The following is a 20,071-nucleotide window of genomic DNA, read 5'->3' as shown; positions in this document are numbered from 1 at the left end:
GGCTCATCCCACCGGTCACACCCCACAGTCACTGCCCCAGGGACCCATCTCAGTGAGGTCGGGGTCCGGTGGGATGCATTCAGAGCCCCTTCTGGACGTCCACCTGATGCCCAGGCAGTGGGAGATGGGAGGCTGGGGTTCAGTCACTCTCAGAGTCCCCACAGCTATCCTGGCCCGCTGGTTCCCCAGGACAAGTCGGGGTGGAGGGACAGGGATGGAGCCCATTCGGGCCGGTCCCCTCCCATCCTTGCCTTACAACTGCAAGAGCCGAGAGGTCAGGCCTGGGGAACGGCCAGCGGTATGGCTGCTTCAGCTCCCATGGAGGGCGACAAGCCCCCCTTCCTAGGGAGACCCCAGCCGCAGGCCGACCAGCTGGCTCCATAGAAACCTCCCTTCCAGCAGCCAGGAAGAGTGACCGGCCAAGGCTGCGGGGGTGGGGGACATGGTCCTGATGAGTGAGTTCAGGTCCGTGGGGGACCTGAACGGACCAAGAGGCTCCCCCAGCTCCATGTGCCTGAAATATGGTTGGTGTGGGGGTCTGGCTCAGGTGATTAGGCCTCTCCCTTCTGCCAGGGAGGAGCTGGAAGGAAGGTGGGGGGCCTGTTCACACTCTCAGAGAAGGTGTGAGACACATGAAGATGGGTGTCAGGTGTGATTGGCCCTGAAGTACTAGGCCCATGACATTCTCTGTGGACAGCCGTGCCTGCCACACCTACCATGTTTGTCTTCCAGAAGCTTCCACCACCAACCCCAGGTTCTGTTGGAAGTCTGTCCCTGGCATTAGTTTTCCCAACCAGAAATGGGGTGATCTCCCTCCTGGTGGGGCATCCCTGGCTGGCGGCACACAGTAGGTGTGGCTTGGGTGGAAGGAGCAAGCAGCAGGTGGGGAGGCAGGCCTCTGCCTCCTGCTTGCCCAGCCCCAAGGCGGGTGGACCCAGAGAACAAAGGCCACAGTCAGGCGGGTGGGGTGGGTGGGCCGTGGGCTGCCCTGGAGGGGCCCCCAGGCACCAGCCACTGGCTGCCTGCCCCCATGCCGGGGCCTTGTGGGGTGCACCCAGGCCTGGGGCTGGGCAGAGGTGGCAGCCAGTGGGGGCCCCCACGGGCTGCTCCGCCCCGTGACTCAGCCCCACGCCAGGCCTCCCCAGGGAGGACAATGGTGGCCTGTGGGTGCAGGGAGGGCCTCCTGGCAGGTGTGAGCCCCAGGGAGGAGCTTTCTGAGCCTCAGTTTTCTCAGCTATCTTCTGGGTGTCATCACTCAGGCTTGAGGACATGCCAGCCAAATAGGTGGATGGAGAGAGCCACATTGGGAGGGCAGGACTGTGCCCCATGCCCAGCTCTAAACTTGGCACACAGTTGATGCTCAGTATTTGCATGGTCCACGAATGCATCTTTTCCTCCCTCCGGTGGGTGTGCTGAGGGCCACCCCAGAACACTGACTTGATTCTGTAGTTTAGACCCTGACCATTGGTGGGCAGGGGTGCTGGCCACCCCAGGAGGTCTCAGCCCCAGCCTGGTCCTCAAGAAATCCCCCCAGGGCTGGGGGAAGCCAGAGCAGGCATTGACCTGTGGGGTCAGGGTTGGGCCACGGAGAAGGGCCTAGGGCTGAGGGAGCCTTCCCTCCAGGGACCCAGGCCTGTCGGTGGGGAGAGGTGGGGGGAATGCAGGCAGCAGCTGTTGAGCACCTACTCTGTGCTTAGGACTGTGCCCTTCCATGTTCCTGATGGAGAAACTGAGGCCCAGAGAGGGGCAAGACTTTGCCTAAGGTCACAGTGAGGCTGGAGGGATAAGGGGCTCCAACACAGACCCCCAGGCCCCCACCTCCCTCCCTAAGCCTGCCACACACGGGGGCTTCTCTGGGCGAGGATTGGCCTGCTTCAGGTGCAGCAGAAGGGGCTTTGGCTGTATCAGGAGCCCCCTGCCTCTCCTTGGGGTCTTCTCCCCTCAGCCCTCTGCCCAGGACCCGCCCCCCCACCCTTCTTCCATTCAGCCCCACATCTGGGGCAGGCTGGCATCTGGCACTGAGCTGGGGAAATGCACAAGCTCCAGGTGGGGGTGGAAGGGCATTCCAGGCGGAGGGTCCAGCAAGCACTAGGGCCCGGATAAGGGAGTGTGCCTGGCAGGCTCCTGAACGAGGCCGAGCCCCTAGGGCCAGGGGAATGGTGGCCTCGTGGGGACACAGGGGACGCAGGAACGCATGAAAGGTGGTGCTGTTTTCCTAAGCAATTGTTATTATTCCCCTTCAGCAGGGTCTGCGGTTTTCGGAGGCTGAGTAGCGCCCTCTGCCCAGGACCCCCGTCTCTTCTTCCGGTGGGGGTACCTCTGGACCTAAGTAGAGACAGGAACAACCGTGAATGACAAGTTCGGTCCAAACTCAGGTCAAGATGAGGAAACTGAGGCCCAGATAGGCAAAGGCAACCAGCAAGTCCGACGCTCAGTGTGGGCTCCACGCGAAGCTCTCGGACCCCGAAAGGGAGCCGGCCTCGATCGCCCCTCCAGGCAGAACGGCCCTGATCCCTCCGGGCTACGGAAGCCCGCTCGCAACACCCAGCACCGGGCGCCGGTCCCGGGAACTCAAGACACCACCAAGCCGCAGAGGCCGCGCGGGCGGCCACGCGAACCTGAGAATCAAACAGCCAAAGCGCAGCCTCACCGCTTCTCGCGGCCTCTCGAGCTCGCAGAGGCCCGCCTCTTTCCTCGCTGGGGCAGGGAGGGGGCGGGGACTTGGCTCGAATGGCCGGCGGCCCCGCCAATCCGGTCAGCGCGCCTTCCGATTGGCTACCGCCGCTCGGCCTTGTCTTTCCATCGCACGGTCCTTCCCGCTGGCGTCACGGTGACGACGCCCACCCGCGTGCGCGTCCGCGCTGGAAGATAGTCCCTACCCCTTCCCTTCGCTGTTGTCCCGTGGGTTTCCCTGGCGGTCCCCAATCCTGGGCCCCGGGCTCCGCGGGGCCCAGCCGTCTTCCGCGCGCGCGCGCGCGGATCGCGGGGTGCCCGGCCGGAGGGCGGCGGCGGAGGGATCCGCGGCGCGGGGCGGGACGCGGGGCGGGGTTGGCAGGCGGGGCTGGCGGGGGCGGAACATGTCTCCCGCCGCAGGAAGATGAGGCAGCGGCGGCGGCCGCGGGCGTAGCGGGCCGGACGAGCCCAGACGCGGGCGCGGGCACTGCGGCTCCGCGCACGCCACCTCCGCCAGTGCCCGGTGCGGCCCCGCGGTGGGACGGGAGGGGCGCGTCCACTCGCTCCGGGGCCGGCGGACGCCCTTTGTCGGGTTGTTCATGCCGCCGCCCCCCGCGCGCTGCGGGCCGGGCCGCGCCGAGCAGGTGAGCGGGGCCGGGCGGGGCGGCCGCCGCTTTGTGCGAAGTTGGCCGGGCCGGACGCGCGCGCCGGGAAGTTGGGGCGGGGGTCCCGGTGCGCCCCCGCGGGCCGCGCATTGTTCTCCAACTTTGCGCGCGGGGGCGGCGGCGGGGGGCCTGGGCGCCCCCTCCCCCGGCCGCACTTCGGGAAAGTTTGCGGGCGCAGGCGCGCGGGGCGGGGGCGCTCGGGCGGGGTGCTCCTCCCCCGGGAGGGCCGCGGGCGCGGGGCTGGGGGGGGCGCGGGGAGGGAGAGAGGCCTTTTGTCTGCGCGGGGAAGGGGCGGCCGGGGCCGGGGGCGGAGGGAACATCTGCTCCGCGTTACCGCGGGCGAGGCGGCGGCGGGGTCGGCAGCGCGCGGCGTCCCAGCTTCAAAGGCCCCGGGCCGCCAGCCTCGGGGGCGGGCGTTGGGTTCGGAGCGCCGCCCGGGCCCCCTCCGCCGAAAAAAGCCCGTTCTGCGCCCCTTCTCCGTGCGCTCCAAGTGGCTTCAAATACTCGCTGAGTCCCCCAAAGTCCTCGTGACACCCCGCGAGTCTCCTAAGTCCCTACGAAAGCGCCCCCCCTCCCCGCGCTCCAAGTCCGTCCTCACATCAGTTTCAAATACCCCACAAAAAAGTGCGGTTTCGTACTCCTCAAAAAAGTCAGTTTCACACGCCCTCCAAACACGAAAACTCGGCGGGGGAGGGGCGCGCCGGGCATCCGCTTCACACCCGCCTCTCGTGGGCAAACAAAGCGGGGGCTTCCTCCTTTTCTGAAGTGGGGTCTCCCCCGACCTCGGAAACCCTTTCCCCGGCAGCCTTCGGGGTTTCTCTCTGGCCGCCCCTGCGCCCCCACCCACCGGGGGACCCCGGGGGCTGCATTGGCCGCGCGGGGTGTGTGGGACCCAGACAGTGCCCTGCGCTCCCATCTGAGGGTGGCCTGGGGCCCGGCAGGTGGATTTCCCACCCCCAATCTGGGATGGAGGTTCCTGGGCCCATGCGGGGGAAACCCTGCTGTTGGGGACCCCCCCCTACACCCGGCTAGGGCCGGGAGGTAACGGGTGTTTTCAAAGTTGCTTTAAAATAATTCCCGGATACACCGTGACAATAAGACAACTTAAGGTTGTTTTTGTTCGTTTCTGAGTTGGGTTGTTTTTTTGTGGGGGGTGGAAGGGGGCTTGGTGGGTGGGGTCCCCACGCGGGGCGCCTCCCCACCCCCCACAGTCGTGAAGCAGGGAAGGGGTTTCGCCTTGAGTATTTAGCTTTGAATTTCGGGGTGACCGGGCCTTCAACGTGCCGTGACAGCTGCTGTGGGGGTCCTCCAAATTTCCCTTGGGGCGGGGCCTAGGCTGCCCCTCCCTCTTCCAGGGGGCGGGGCCAGCAGGAAGCCCGGGGTGGTTGGAAATGGGAGATGTGGCGGGGAGAGGGGCGGGTGCTGGAGGAGTAGGGGAGGGCCGCTCCTGCCCTGTGCGCAGTTTAAAATTTGCAACTTGATTCCCTGGTGGTCGCAGAGGGAGTTTAGGGAATCTATATTTGCGCACAACGTCCCCCCTCCCCATTGTTCAAACTCTCTGAGGGCTCAGAGGAGAGGGTCCCCAGGGACCCAAGCCCCCGAATCTGGGCTGCTCTACCCCCACCCCACCAGGGTCAGGAAGGGGCTCAGTCTGGGCAGACCCAGACCCTTGGGGCGCTTCTAGAGGGGCTTTTTAGCCGTCTCCCCCTCTCCCCATCTGTCCGCCTCGGCCAGAGCCACTCAGAGCTCTCCTCTGCCTGTTTCTTGGTGTGTTTGTCTCCACTCTGCGTTCACCCACCGCACAGGGCTGTCTCCAGGCCTAAGGTGCCCACCCTGGCCCGTGCGCCCACCGGTGTCCCTGGAGAATGAACCAGCCGCAGAGAATGGCGCCCGTGGGCACAGACAAGGAGCTCAGTGACCTCTTGGACTTCAGCATGGTAAGCCTGGACTCCCTCCCGTGCTGCTCCCCTACTCCCACCCAGGTCTGCGTGCCCAGGATTCCTGGGAAAGGAGCATCTGCTGAAAACACCCCAGCCCCCAACAGCTGTGTGGGAGGGGTCCCCAAGTGGGGCTTGGGGTGTGCTCTGCCGGGCACACCAACGCCCCCCGGGGCACTGTGGGGCATCAGGGCCCTCGTTAGCTTGCAAAGGCACCTGTCACCCCGAGTGTTGGCCCAGATGCAGAATGGGTCCAGTCTCCCGCCTTACGTACGGATGGGGGACCTGAGGCTGCCCGGAGCCTCCCACGCCTCCTCGGGGAGGCCCAGCCCTGGGCAGCTGGGCTCTGGGCCGCCGCATCTTGTGTGCGTCTGTGATGTGCGTATGATAAGGGTTACGTGCTCCAGGGTGAACGCGAAAGGGTGCCCAGCGCCACCCCTACCTGTGCAGGGACTCTCAGCCAGCAGGGCAGAGACGCCGGTGGGGGAAGTCTGCTGCCTCAGTTATGCAGCTCTGGGGGCAGGAGGAGCCTTGGGAGGGGCGTGGGCATCCGCTGTGGGCAGCACTCGGCCACCACCCTGTAGCTGCCGGAGTTACTGCTGGAGGAGGGGTTCCCTGGGTTTGACAGTTTGATCCAGTCTCCGTTTCCCAGCTGGGCAGAGGGAGGCTCAGAGAGGGCGCTGGCTTCTGGAGGCCACTCAGCTCAGATGGGCCCAGTGAGGCCAGAAGCAAGGTCCTCCAGTGGGGGCAGGAAGCTGGGGCATGCCCCGAGGGGCATAAGGCCCACCTGTGCCCTGGGCCACCTGCCATGGTGTCCGGCTGTCACTTTCCTCACAGCCCCAGGACTCTGTGCGTGGATGGGTCCCTAAATCCTGCCCCCACGCTCCCCAGGAAGCCCCAGTTTGGCTGAAACAGGTTGGGGGAGGGGGCGCTTTCGGTCTGATTGGTCCTCCGTGGGTATGAGGCCCAGGTCTGTTGAAAACAGAAGTCCCCGGCCTGCAAGGATCTCAGCTACCCTGTGGAGAACCAGCCCGCGGGACGGCAGGGCTGCGGCTCCGGAAGGGCCATACCGGTATTTTTAAGCCTGTTTTATTTTTGCTGCCTTGGCTGAGTAACCAGGGCCATGGCCCCGTTGTTTTTTTGTTAAACTGACAGGTCACAGACTATTGGGCTGGAACAGACCGGCCTGCGGGATGGGGGTGGCCTGTGGTGGGCCCAGGTTCAGACCTGGTGCCTTAGCCGCTACCGTCCTAGAGCCCAGGGTCACTTGTCCCCCTCCACTTTCTGTCCAGAGGGTCCCCACGTCTCCGCAGCTTGGAGCTAGCGACCCATTTCCCAGATGAGGAGCTGGAGGCTGAGGGGTGACGTGCCCGGTGTCTCCCCTTGGAGAGGACCCGGAACTGGATTTCCGTTCCCCTTTTGTTGCTTGTAGCAGAGAGGCCTGACCAAGTCGGGCCCAGAGGCGGTCCCATTTCAGCCCCCATCCCTGCTTTGCCTCTTCTCACCTGCCCCAGAAAAACGGAGTTTCTTTGTTTCTTTAACATGACCTGCTGTTTTTCAGGGTCGGGGGTGGCCTCTGTTAGCCAAGCTCAGATAAAGTAAGGGAGGCAAGTGTCAGAAAAGACAGCAAACTTCTCCTGCTGGTGAAGCCCTGTCTGGCCTGGCCCTGGGGTCAGAAAGGAGTGGCAGGCACCAGTTCCCTGAGTTGGGGGACGAGGGGTGCGTGGGGAATGCTGTGGGTGGGCACCAACTGTGACCGGGCCAACCCAGCTGGGCTGAGATCCTGGCGCCCCTCTGAGCTGCGCGCGTGTTGGAGGCCTTGCCTGCCTGAGAGGCCCACGTGGTCGGGACCCTGAGCCCATTTCCAGAAAACTGAGGCTTGCGGGGGTCCACGGCCTGTCTGGCTGTCACAAGGCCTGTGGCGCCCATAGGACACGGCTCAGTGCCCCCTGTGGCAAGTGCCACGTCAGCAGAGCCCTGGTGCAGTGTGGGACGAAACAGATGCCTGGCAGAGGCTTTGCTGCTGACCCCCAGCCCAGGGCTTGCTCTGTCCCGGCCCGGCTCACCCAGGCCCTCCCCTGGTGCCGGCCTCTGTTTCCCTAGTGGGAGTGGGGCCTGCCTTGGAGATGGGGGCCCTGGGGGGCCGGGCCAGGTGAATGATCACAGTCACGCCCGCGAGAGATCCGGCCTGCAGCTCGGGCGCCATGCCTCCTGGGAGCCTCTGCTTGTCTGCCTGCCGGGCCCAGTTGAGCCGAAGGCCTCGGTTTCCCCACTTGGAGAACGGGGCCTGGGGACAAGACCCAACTTCCTGGGTCTCTCTCAGGGCCCCTGGTGCCACTCTGGGTCGACTCACTGTGCCCTCACCTCCTGGCCGACTGGGGGAAGATTTTGGGGGGCTGTCAGCTGCTCCCCAGTGAGCCTCCAGCCTTGATCACATCCATTTCCAATCGCTGGGTTCCCAAGCTGAATCTGAAACCCAGACCCTTGGGGAAGGCAGGCATGTGCAGGGTTTCTTCTGTAGCAAAAGGGTTTGCTGGCATTGGCTCTTCCTGGTTAATACCGCTGACCTGTTGGGTCTTTAGGGACTTAACACCACGGCTTTGGGTGAGCGGGTAAGGAGGGAGGGAGAGAGGGTGGCTCACAGGGCCCCGCACTCAGTGCCCTGGAGAACTGCCCAGTCAGGTGTGGGGGGGGTGCAGCCTCTCCCTGGTCCCCTTAGCCCCCCATCTCCCTGAGCCTCAGTGTCCCCTTCCATTGGACAGGCTGGTGTCTGCCCCGTGTGGGTGTGGTGAGGGGTGGTCCAGGCGGCCGCTGAGCACAGAGTCCGGCCTGTCCTGATCCCTGTCCCTCAGGGCCTGGCCCAGGGCAGGCAGGTGGTTCCAGGCTGGCCTGCAGGCCTGACTGGGGATCCTTGTTGGTCCGCCTGTCAAGTGCAAATAAACTCATTTATCTTGTAAGCTGGAATTTAAAGATAACCGTATGGCTCCAGGGCAGATGAATCGCGTTGGGTGCCTAGTCCACTCCCTACGCCGGAGCTGTGGCGGGGGCTCGGCTGGTGGCTAGTGAGCACCAGCAGGGCCGCGCAGCGTGGCAGGCTGGGGAGGTGCCTGGGGCCTCCGACGGCACAGGAGCCCGCGCCTCACGCGCACTCCCTTCTCTCCCTCCCACAGATGTTCCCTCTGCCGGTGGCCAATGGGAAGGGCCGGCCAGCCTCCCTGGCTGGAGCCCAGTTTGGAGGCTCAGGTAGGATCTGCTGCCTTGGGCTGTGCCCTTGGGAGCCGCAAGGTGGGGTGGGGCTGGCGGCTGGACACAGGCTTGTGGACAGAGTGCCAGGGGAAGGGGGCTTGGGGGGTGGCACCTGGGCCGAGCAGGTGGGGGTGGGTGAGGGGCCTGGGACCACATGCCTCCCGCGTGGGGATGGGGCCTGGGCGTGGGGGAGCCTGTCGCTCACAAGGGTGAGGAGGGGGTGGGCTTAAGCAGAGCCTAGAGGCTCGAAAGGAGACAGACACCTGGGGGAGCCCCTTGGGGAGACCTGCTGGGTCAGAGTCCCCAGGTCCTCCCGGTGCCCTGTGTGGACTTTGGCATGTTTCTGGGGTCCCTGTGACTCTGGGATCTGGGATGGAAGGTTCTGCCTTTGAGTCAGCATCTGGATTCTGTCGGGTACCCAGTGGGTTCTGGCTGCAGGAGGAGGGGGTTTCCAAGGGTGGCTTGTGCTCACGCACCCCTCCTCCCCTTGGGAGGCGTCTGTTCCCCTACCGCTGTCCTGTGCTGGCCTTCCCTTCTGCCCGAGGAAGTGACTGCAGGCCTGGCTAGTCTTTCCTGAGGTGTGGAAATCCCCATGGGTCACCCTGCATGTGTGCACATGCATGCACACACACACCCGCGCGCACACACACACACACACACACGCACACGCCCCAGAGCCTAGGCACTGCCACTTCTTGCTTCAGGTGGAGGGTCAGGCCCTGGGGGGCTTCCTGGAGGAGGTGGCATGGGGGGTGACTGTCTGCTCCTGGGCCTTTTCCTGGAGGCGTCCTCCCTTGACCAGTGTCCGTGTGGCTCAGCAGCCCCGAGTGGGCCTAGGAAATGTGCCTCTCGAGGACACCCCATGCCTGACTGGGCCAGAGTGGGACTCCGGGGAATATTTGCCCATGGATTGCCTGTGGTTTCTGCAGCTCTGGCCTGCGCCTCGGGCCTTGCCCTGACCACCTTGGATGGGAAGTGTCTTTCCTTGTCCCCCTGTGTGCTGGGCTCAGTTTCCTCGTCCATGAGGGACATGGTGCAGTTCGTCCAGCTTGGGAGCACCCGTCCTGAGCACACAGCCGGGGAATCCCTCTGCCGGTTCGGCTAAGGCCAGCCCGAACCCCAGGCAGGGTGTGGTGTGAGGCGCCGGGAGCCCCAAGGCCCGAGCTGAAGGGCCCTGTTGATGCCACTCTAGGCATGAGGCGGGCTGTTCACTTGTGACAAATGAGAATGTGAGTCTCCGTGTCCCCACCTTCATAATGGGTGTGCCCCGTCGGCAGAGGAGTCAGTGAGTCGTGGGTGTGTGGGAGCCTCATAAGGTGCAGTGTGAGCACGGCCTCGGGCTCGTGGGGGAAGGGACCCCGGCCCCAGACACAGGGGCTGCAGCGCCTGGGGTGGCCTTCTTGGGGGCACCTCCCAGCTCTGAGTTGTGCTCACCACCTCCTCCCTGGTGGGCCTGGAGACCCCAGGACTGCGGCGGGTTTGGCTGTCTGTCAGCAGGACAGGGCCCGGGAAAGCAGCCCCTTTCTGAGCTTGAGCTTCAGTTTCGTCGTCAGTAAGGTGGGCCACCCTCTTCCCAGCTGGGCCGTGCTGGCTCCTGGAGGCACCAGCCACAATCTGCCCCACGCCTCCTGGTACATCTTGATCTAGTGTTTAGTACTCCTGTAAGTCAACTTGCTTCTCTTAAATTCATCCAGAGGGCACTTTCTACAAGAAAATCAGCTCAGGCCATAGCAGGAGGGGTCTCCACTGAGCACTGGGGGGGTTTACAGGCAGCCTGGACCATCTTTGTTTTTAAAAAATGGTGTCAGAGAGGCGTCAAAGACAATGCAGCACGAGACATGGGTTTTCTGGTTGTTACCTGGGTTGGGATCCTTTCAGACGAGAATAATTCTCCCCCACCCGTGCCGTTGGGACGCCCTCTGCCAAGGCCACAGGGCCCAGGCCACAGGAGTGGTCAGGGAGTGCTCACTGACGGGGCAAAGCAGACGCCTTCATATTTTTAATTTTTCCCAAGCTGTCTGGGTTTGTGCCATCGTAGAGGGAACGCGTGCCCAGGTCAGAAACCTGACACGCAGTCTTGTCTCTGCAGAGGCCCCTGGGTCCGCACGGGCACGTGCAATGGTGCCCGTGGGGTCGGTCTCTGCGAGCGGAATTGCAGGCTGTGGATATGTGCTCACGGTGGAAATGTCCCTCGGGTGCCCTGCCCCCTAGCCTGCTGGGTCTTTCCAAGTCCCTTCCCACGGGATAGCCAGGAAGGAATATGCTGCAGGCATTTATTTGATCAATAAGTGGGGAATTATCTTTCTAAAAGTTGATCAGCCGTGAGTTCTTTGATGAATTTTCCGTTACCTTTCTTTGGAATGGATTGACTTTTCATTTTGAAATCGTTGTAGAACTCGTTATAGATTCACAGGAAGTTGCAGAGAAACGCACAGGGAGGTCCCGTGCACCCCTCCCCAAGTGGGAGATGCTGCGTATCTAGCATAATACCAGATCTGGGCGCTGACCTCAGTGTAGCTGAGGGTTTACTCTATTTACCAGCTTTACCAGCACCTGTGCACGGTTTTTATCCTGCAGATTGTGCTGTTAAGCCCCCACTGGGTGCCCTCCCACCTGCTGCCTCTTCATGGTCACACCCGCCCTCTGCCCCTCGACCCTGGTGTCCCCAGTTTCTCCATCTCCAGGGTCATGTTACTTCGAGACCATCCTGTAGGTAGATCTGCACGGCAGGCAGCCTTCTCACACTGGATTTTGGCACTGAGCCTAATTCCCTGGAGATGCATCCGAGTAGCGGCTATATCAGCAGTTTGGTCTTTTCATTGTTAACCTGATGAGTTGTTGAACAACGCTCACCAACCACAGCTTACATCGAGGTTTCCTGAGCACTGTGTGCCAGGCACCAGACCTCGGTCCTCCCCAGTCAGTGACATGGGCAGTTACCACCCCGTTTCACCTGTGATGCAGCAGGGACTCAGTTCAGTGACCGTCCTGGTGACCACCTGGTGCTGCCGCCTCCCCAGGTCCTGTACCACTTACCCTCTCTTGCTCTTAGTGACTTGCAAACACTCGTTATATAGAAAGGATGCAAACTGTTTGCAGCTTTTTTCCTAACTTTATGTTTAATAATTGTTAATGGGGGAGATTTTTAATCGCTCTGGGTGGTTTACAGGTTTAATTTTTATGTTGGCATGTGTTTTCATTTATGGTTTTCTGTCTAAACTTAGTGTCATTTCTGAAAACCATTGAGAATCGGGTGACCCTGTCCATTCTGCAGGGTTGATGGTCATGAATATGCCTGTTCCTCATTGCGGTCAGGTTCAGAGGAATATACCGGAAAAGACGCCGGAGGGCAGAAAACCGTGGTCTCGCAGGCTTCAGCAGTGCAAAGACATGAAAAATAAGTGGGTGGGAGTGAGAGAACGTAGCAGTGGTCAGGGGAGCAGTTCTCAGCCACGTGCCCGCATCAGGCCCACCCCTGGGGCTGCTCGGAACGCACGCCCCTGGGCTCAGAGCCACTGGTAGAAGGTCGTGAGCTTCTGGGCAGTTCCGGGGAGCGCCTCCGGTTAGAAGCACTTACTAGCTTTTAAAGGTCATGCCCTGTAAATAGCGACCACACCCCTTATAAAAATTGACTATACTGGGCACAGTGAAAAATTGTAATGTGAAAAAAAAAAGAAGCCAAAGTTTGAACCACATTCTCTGAGAGCAATGCAGTAAAACTAGAAATAAAAGATAAATTCTTTAAAGTAGAAATAAAAAGCCTAACCATTTGGAAATACCAATGTTCCTTTCTGCCCGCCTCTTGGGTTTAACTGCCACAGCAAAACAGACAGAAATAGGAATAGTGTAAATACACTGCAATTGTGAGGTGCAGCCAAAGCTTTATTTGAGAAGAAATTGTAGCCTTTGACCATGAAAAGAAACGGATTAGCGTTTAAGTTAGGAAGTTAGAGAACAGAATAAAGTCAAGGTAACCTTTCTTGGTGGTTCGAAATACCTCAGAACGTTTCCTAAATTGCCAGTTATCTGTGAGCTATTTATCTTCTTACTCATCATCACTACTTCAGTGTCCCTCAGCGTCAGTCACTGCAGCTCTGCGGTGGTTTTGCGCCCCCGTCTCCCTTGTTCTTTTCCAGCCCCCACCCCCACCGCCCCCCAGGCTGGCTGGCTCTTCATGATCTTCAGAATAATCAGGTCATGTCTTCCACATCCCCTCAAGAATCCCTGCTGGGATTCAGTATTATGTTTAACCCATAGATACATTTGGGGAGAATCGTTTGCCTTTATAGTATAGTATAGCACTCTCCCATTGTAAGAACCTGGTGTCTTCTCCACGTGTTTTAAGTTTTTACACTGTCTTGTGTGTCTTAAGTTTGGCCTTGCTTTTTGGCACCCTGGCCTTCCTGGTCAGCACGTCGGGATGCTGTCCGCTAAGGGTTTGCTCACCCATGAAGCTCCTTGAATTCTGGGTTTGGTGCACACCCCGTATCCACCAGGCTAGGTCCGCTAGTGTCGTCTTTTGTGTCTTCTGTGTTTCTGGGGTAGGCTGAAACTTCTTTTGCATTTTGAAGCAGCTTCTCTGGCACAATGTCCAGCCGGTGGGACCTCCCGGCCCCTCAGCAGAGAACCAGCCCACCGCCCCATGTGCCAGCTGTGGTCTTCCTCTGCAACAGCAACCTGTGGAGGTTTTGTCCGCTCCCATCAGTGTCAGGACTTCCTCAGGGCACATTTTTGAACGGTGGCCTTTGCATCCTAGAGGACCATGTAAAATTCCCTGTCCTCGTCTTGTCAGGAAGTGGAGTCTGCATTTCAGTCCTGAATCTCTTGTTTTCTCTTTTTGTTCTTTTGACCTTGGTTCCGTTGCCTTGTGCTTTATCTGTCTTATTGATTTTTCTTCCAGGGAATCTGCTTCATTGTGCAATCAATGTTTATCAATCGACTGCTTTTCTCTCCTCTATTTCTGTCTTGATTCCTTTTCTTTTTAAAGTTTTCCTTTTTTTTTTTTTTTTTTACTTTTGAATAGAAGGCCAAATTTGTTGATTTCTGTTCTCTTGTGTTTAGTAGTGAGTGTGGAGGGTCATACACTTCCTTCCTAGGTCCACTTTAGCCCCATCCTGTTGGTTTCAGTAATGCATGCTTTTGTTGTTTTTTAGAGATATCTGAAAATTTTATAAAGAATTTTCTCTTTGAGTCCAATTCTCTGGGAGACGTCTGATTTCCACGCTGGGAGTGGGGTGTCGGTTCCTTGACTGGCTCATTTCTAGGTCACCGATGGTAGAAATTGCATGCGGCTTGAGTGGTCGCCCCTGCAGGAGGGTACAGAGACTTCCTGCTGTCGCTGACGCATCCACAGGTCCTGGGGGCCAGTCAGCGTTGGACTGCGAGGCCATCAGACCCCACCCTCCGCACAGCCATGTTCAGACTTAATGTGTGACATGTTGATATCAGGGACCAAGGGCACTGGTGTCCCCACTGTCCATCTGTTGGTCTCCAGCCTCTGTTTGGGCCCGAGGTCATCGGGCTCCCGTCCGCGGGGCTCCTGTGTGGGTACAGCCCTCCGTCAGGGAAGTGCACGCCCTCCAGCCTAGGAGGCCCCTCACATTCCACTGTTCCCTGCAGCGTCACGACCCCTACTGCATCTTGGCGCCGGGGGGCGGGTCCTGGTCTCCTGTCCCAGAGCCATTTGCTGTAGGCGCCGAGTGTGGGTTTCTAGAACGAGTGCCCAGCCTGGCACGCCTCGGCCTCCGTGCCGCATTGCAGACTGCCGCCTCTGAGCAGTCCTGCCTTCCCGCACTGTTTCCTGTCTCTGCTGCAAAGCACCTGCACTGCTGGTGGCGTCCTGGTTCGGAGTAACACACCCAGACCTCTGTTGCTGGCTGCCCAGCCCCAGAAGGGGGCGCACCTCTCAGTCCGCTGCGGGGAGGTGGGGGGACGGGCCTGCGGGCTCCCCTGTCTCCCCTGCCATGAGGTATAAGGAAATCACGGCTTTTCAAAGCCCTGGTTCCCCTTTGAATTGAATGTAGACAACACATGTGCCCGTGTGCCATGATTGCGTGGACTGTGCCCCTCGTCGTGAGGCCTTGGGCAAACGACTGGCATCTTTGGGCCTCAGTTTCCTCACATGTAAAACTGGCTTACCAGCCACCGAGCCAGCGCAGCGCATATCCCATGGATCGCACCCTGGCCTTGGGGGCTCTTCCTTCTTGGTGTGGCTGCACCTTTTAGGCCCATGTGCCCCTGGGGCCTGGGGCGGACCCCCTCCCAGCCCACAGCTTCCTTGTGTAGCGCAGGGACGGACGGGTATAGACAGCAACGCGTGCCTGGAGCCGGTGCCTCAGGAGCAGGATTCTGCGCCCCTGGGCGCCCCTCGCCAGGGCCGGCTGCCCTCTGCCTGCACCCCCTAGACCTCACACGCGGTTTTCAGGCCGCTGGGGAGCCTTGTGCTCTGGGGCCTGCAGGTGCCTGGCAGCCCTCCATGCCGGCTCTCCCAGGCGGCGTTTCCAGAACCTGCCTCCCACCCCCACCCCCTGCTGGCAGCTTCCTGCACCCTCCGGCCTGCTTGCTGCCCCCCACGCTGCCTTAAAGACCCCCATGACCTCTCTCTTTAGTGTTTTCTGCTTCCTTTCGCCTTTTCTCCAAAATCTCTTTTGTTCCAAACAAGCCCCAGGCCCTTCCGTTGCCCAGGGAGGGTGTGCGCTATTTGCCGGAGCAGGTCCCGAGCCCAGGGCCTGGCCCACCGCCTGTGTCCCATGTTCCTGCCCTGCCTGTTCCTTGCAGAGGTCCCAGTTTGGCTGCTCGGCTCCTGTTTGGAGATGGGGGCAGATTCTCCTCTCCCCACGCTTGGAGCCCATGTGGGCCCCCGTTGGGCCTTACACATGCTGGGATCCTTCTGTTACTACTTGGGTCCTGGGTCTGAAATTCGAGGGAGGGAGGGGGCAAGCAGTTTCTGCAGCTGGGGGTTCCCATTTCCCTGTGGATTACTGGCCCCACCTGGGGGCCGGCTCCACTCACCTTGTTAGTACCCCGGGGTGGAGGCCACTTGGGGGTTGGGACCAGGCAGCCTGGAGCAAATCCCTGGTTTGGGGGGACTCCCCCCTCTTAGGAAGGGTGAGGTGTGGCCTCCATTCTTTCCTCTTGGGCCTCAGATCTGCTTGCTCTGAGTGGTGGGGGACGTCTGCTTTCCCGCCCTGCAATTTGGGGGCCACTTGCCAGAGCCTGGGGCCCCGGTGGGTGCTCCTTCAGCATCTTGCCCATTTCCGACCCTTTCAGGACATGGGGGGGGAACACTGGGTGGCCAAGGCCTCAGCCAGCCCTGGAAATCGTATCAGAACTTAAAATTCTGCAGAGAGGGCGAAGGGACAGAAGGTGGACAGCGGGTGGGCCTGGTTCTGCGCATGTCCGTTTCCCCCAAGTTTGAAATAACGATTTTTAAAACTTGCCTCCAGAAAGCACGAGAGTGCCCACAGTCCCCCTGTGGAAAGGCTGCCCTCCCAAATCGAAACTTGTGTCGACCTCACTCCTCTGTGAGGTGTGGGCCCCGTCCAGTGTCTGGGGGGCCTTCATCGTAAGGAGAGGAGGGGGTGCTCTGAGCCTGGGGCCCCCCAGCCACCAGGTAAACCGGAGAACGATCCCCCGAGAAGTCGCCCTGAGGGGTCAGTTTTCCAGCTGGAATCGCAGGAGGTGGTTTTCAGCACTGACTTGCCAGCCACACTGGTCAGTATAGCAGCCGGGAGCCACACCCGCCCTCGAGTTGTGTGAACTGAAGTCACGGTCCAGGGTCCTGCCAGTCAGGCTGGCCACGTGTCAGGCCATCAGGAGCCACGCAGGTGGAGAGCATCGTCCCGGGGTGGGAAGGGACTAGGGGGCCTACCTAGTGCCATGCCGAGGACCCAGGGAGGGCCCTGGGGTGGGAGCTGACTGGCAGGGCAACTTGCCTGAAGGCACAAGAGCTGGCAGGTGCGGGACCACCGGGTCGGCGCCCAGCCGGGGTGTGGGTGTGGTCAGCTCAGGGCTAAGGGAGAAGGGACACCAGGGAGTCTGGCTGCCCGGAGGACTCGGCAGAGGCCACGTGGGCTGGGATGTGGGCGGGAAGCCGAGAGGACTGCTGTGGGGACAGGGACAGGGCTCTGCCCTGAGGCCAGGGGCTGGTGGGGAGGCCATTCCAGTGCCTTATCCTGGGCACCCTGCGAGGGGTGCTTCCAGGCTGGCCTGATGACCATCCAGCATGGGACCTGCCAGCTTGGGGTGCGGGTGGTGGGCCCAGCTGGGTGACTTACTGGATTCGGCCTGTCCCACACCAGAACCTGATTCCTGGGACCCAAGTCTGTGGGTCAGGCATCCTTGTACCGGAACCGGCTCTGGGAATCTCGTCTGCCAGGGTCGGCTGGCCGCCGTGAAGGCCTGCAGCCTAGCCACTCTGCCATGGCAGGGAGCCACAGCGGGCAGCATGGGGCAGGCAGGGGTGGCTGGGTGCCCGTGAGATGTCATTTCCCGAAGCAGGTGGGGGGCCGGACCTGGTGGGTGGGCTGCAGGTTGCCACGGCTGCCCCAGAGGACTCCAGCGGGACCCTGGCCGCTCGGCCCCACCCGGTGTCAGCTGCAGAACCCCCGCCCCCTCCATCAGGCAGGCCCGGGGAGGAGGCCCGGGAACCGGGGCTGCTGAGCGCCTCTGTGCTGCACTGCAGCTTCCGTGCCCTCACCTCGGCAGAGATCCGGGCGCCATTCCACGAGCACCTCACCTCCAACACTAAGGAAAAAGGAATCGTGAAAAATTACACCCCAAAGGCAACGTCTTATTTTTGTAGTGCGTTTTAATTAGAGCACCAACAATGAGTGTGCCATGAATATTCATGAGCAGGTTATTAAAATGCATACTTAATTGGCGTGTGGGTTAATAACTGTATTAACAGCGTGGGGGAGGGACCAGCCCTACTTCTGCCCTTCTAGGAGGGGAAGGGCGGCGCAGGACCCGGCCGCCTCCGCCCAGAGCTTCGAGCCCACGTGGGTGGCAGCGTGGAGGCCCCTCACCACTGCTGGTCTCCGGGGCTCTGGGCGCCAAGTCGGAGTCGTCTGCAGTTCAGGGCCCTGATGCCTCTGGGGGTACGTTGTGGATACCCAGTGGGGGCTGCAGGGGGGCCTTTAGAGGGAGCAGGGCCAGCAGGCAAGCGGACACGGGGGGATACTGGGACTCGGGGTCCTTGCGCATTGCCCAGCGTCGCTCCTCCTCATTAGCCCGTTCAGGGTCCACGTGGGGGTGCGGAGACCCCAGGCCCCCCCTGCCTGGCCCCGCACCCCGCAAGACAGCCCTTCTAGCTCCCCACCGTAATCACATTGGAAATTTTTGATTAGGAAACAAAATCTAAATTAGAGACATGAATATTCATTAGGCTTAGGGATTAATATGCAAAATAATGCAAATTAGCAATTAAACACCCAATTCTCCAGGGGGATGATGAACACAAAGGCACCGAAATAGGACTGACTTTGAAAGACACTTCTGGTTGGGATGGGGGTGAAGGATTGGGCTGGGTGCCCCGCCTCCAGGCAGCAGGGCCCAGCCTGGAGGGCAGGGCTGGGCACATCCCCTCCGGGCACCTCCTGACAGGCGTGGGGCCTTGACTCAGGGTTGGATTTGAGCACTTCAGTCCTTCAGAGTAGGGCTGGTTCTGCTTTCATTTACCTGGGAGGGAACCAGGCACAGGGAGAGCAGCCCTGGGGCCAGCCTGCCTGTCCAGGCCACGCACTGTGTCCCTGTGGGTGGGGTCAGAGCCCTGGGTCCAGGAGGGATCCGGGCGTGCCTGGCAGGGAGGCAGGCAGACTGGGAGGCCGAGCTGGGAGAGTGTTCGGGGAGATAGGGCCCCGCCCTGCTGGCAGGGCTGCAGCCCAGCCCTCCACTTGCTCCTGGCAGTCCCCGCCACCCTAAGGGACTGGTGCTGTTACAACATAGTGATGGCCGCGGGGTCAGAGCTCACCAACCATCACGCACATGCAGATGCCCTCCAGAACCTTCCTTGCCACCAGGAGGGGCTGAGCCTGACACAGATGTGCCCCAGCCGCCAGTCAGGGCTGGGCCAGAGGGAGGGACCTGGGGCTCTGGGGAGAAGGCTCAGTGTGGGTGAGGGCTCTGCCCAGGTCAGGCATCGTGGCTGGGGCTGAGGTGGGTGAGTAGGAGTTTGCCATCAGCAGTAGCTGGTGGAACTGATTCTGAGCTGCGGACCTGGAGGTATGCTGAGTGTTGGGGGTTGTAGGGTGCTTGCCACTTAAGGGGGTGTTGGCACAGGCAGAGGTAGAGTTGGGTGAGGCCCACGGGGCTGTGGGAAAACCCGCTGCTTTGGGAGGGTTCCCCAGAGGTCACTGGCCGGGTGTGACCCTGACTCCTCTGCCCTGCAGGACTTGAGGACCGGCCAGGCTCGGGCTCCTGGGGCGGCGGCGACCAGAACAGCTCCCCCTTCGACCCCGGCAGGGTGAGGAACAGCTCTGAGGCCTGGGAGAGGGCGGGGAGGCTGAGGCTCGAAGTGGGTCTTGCGGGGGTTTGGGTTCAGACCTGGGTTCAAGTCCAGACTTAGGAGTTGGTGAGCTGGCTGCCTCCGGAGCCTTTCCCCTCATCCCCACCCATCCCTCTGCAGACCTACGGCGAGGGCACCCACTTCAGTGAGTCTCATGGCAGCCTTTCTTCATCCACATTCCTGGGACCTGGGCTCGGAGGTGAGCTGCTGTGTGGCACAGCCCTGCCCCCCGCCTCGCAGGGCGGCCCTGGAGGAGTGACTGGTACACCAGAGCGGCTGCCCAGAGCAGGGAGGTGGGCAGAGCTGGCTGGACCCTTTGAGGCCTGCCCACCCTGGGGCACCCAGCTCAGGCGGGCTGGGCTTGGGGGCCTCACTGGGGCTGTACCTGGGCCGCCCCCCCTTGCAGGCCTTGGGGCTGGGGTTCACCCGGAACCTTCTGCGTCCGGGTACTGAGGGCTTGCCCAGCCCACCAGGCCACGGGGTCCCATCTTGCAGGTAGGCAGACAGGCTCAGCAAGAAGGGCCCTGCCCACGGGTCTGTGGCTGGTCAGGGGCCAGCTGAGGCTTTGTCTTGGGGACCTTCGGGACGGCCACGCCTGGCCTGCAGTCACTTGCCACCCACCAGCCCGGGGCTGGGTGTGTAGCAGGGAGCTGGGCAGGAAACCCTGATGGGAGGTGGGAGGGCGGCTTCTGAGCACCTGTGTGTGCAGCGGGCGTCTGCCCCAGCCCAGACAGGGCCCACGCCTGCCCCGAGTGGCCTCTGTGCCTGCAGCCGTGGGGGTTCCGCCTGCTCTTCCTTCCTCTGCCTCTTCCTGGCACAGGCAGTTCCCACACCCAGCTGCGTCCCAGCCCTGCATGGGGTTGGCAGGACCCTGGGCCTTGGCCCCGCTGGGCCTTGTTGTTCTCACCCACGAAGTAAGGCTGGTGGTAGCCGTGGGCCCAGCGCAGGGGGTGAGCATCTGCTGTCTGCCTGCAGGGCTCATGACTTGCACAAGGTCCCCTCTAGGGCCTGGGTCTCCTCGCACCCCTCCTTGCTTTCAGGAAGCC

At 61.4% G+C, this 20,071-nt stretch overlaps 1 protein-coding gene across 11 annotated transcripts in view; it reads left to right on the top strand.

Moving 5' to 3' along the window:
- Positions 1–3,104: 3,104 nt before the first annotated feature.
- Positions 3,105–20,071, top strand: part of TCF3 (transcription factor 3) — a 29,527-nt gene continuing 12,560 nt past the window's right edge. For 4 of the 11 annotated variants that reach the window (XR_005025989.2, XM_057489621.1, XM_036890674.2 and 1 more), the window contains exons 1-5: positions 3,107–3,317; positions 5,144–5,275; positions 8,446–8,518; positions 18,910–18,983; positions 19,146–19,224. Coding sequence is in view for 10 of the 11 variants with exons in the window: in XM_057489621.1 (XP_057345604.1) it covers positions 5,204–5,275; positions 8,446–8,518; positions 18,910–18,983; positions 19,146–19,224 (298 nt within the window). In the remaining variant the exon portion in view is untranslated. Of the gene's footprint in view, positions 3,318–5,143; positions 5,276–8,445; positions 8,519–18,909; positions 18,984–19,145; positions 19,225–20,071 lie in introns of all 11 variants that reach the window. The other 7 variants (XM_036890668.2, XM_036890671.2, XM_036890670.2 and 4 more) reach the window with 3 other exon arrangements.

This window comes from Manis pentadactyla, chromosome 12 (genome assembly GCF_030020395.1).
Source record: "Manis pentadactyla isolate mManPen7 chromosome 12, mManPen7.hap1, whole genome shotgun sequence".
Lineage (NCBI taxonomy): Eukaryota > Metazoa > Chordata > Mammalia > Pholidota > Manidae > Manis > Manis pentadactyla.
Note: the sequence above shows the minus strand (reverse complement) of the source record. Positions and strands in the feature narration are given on the sequence as shown.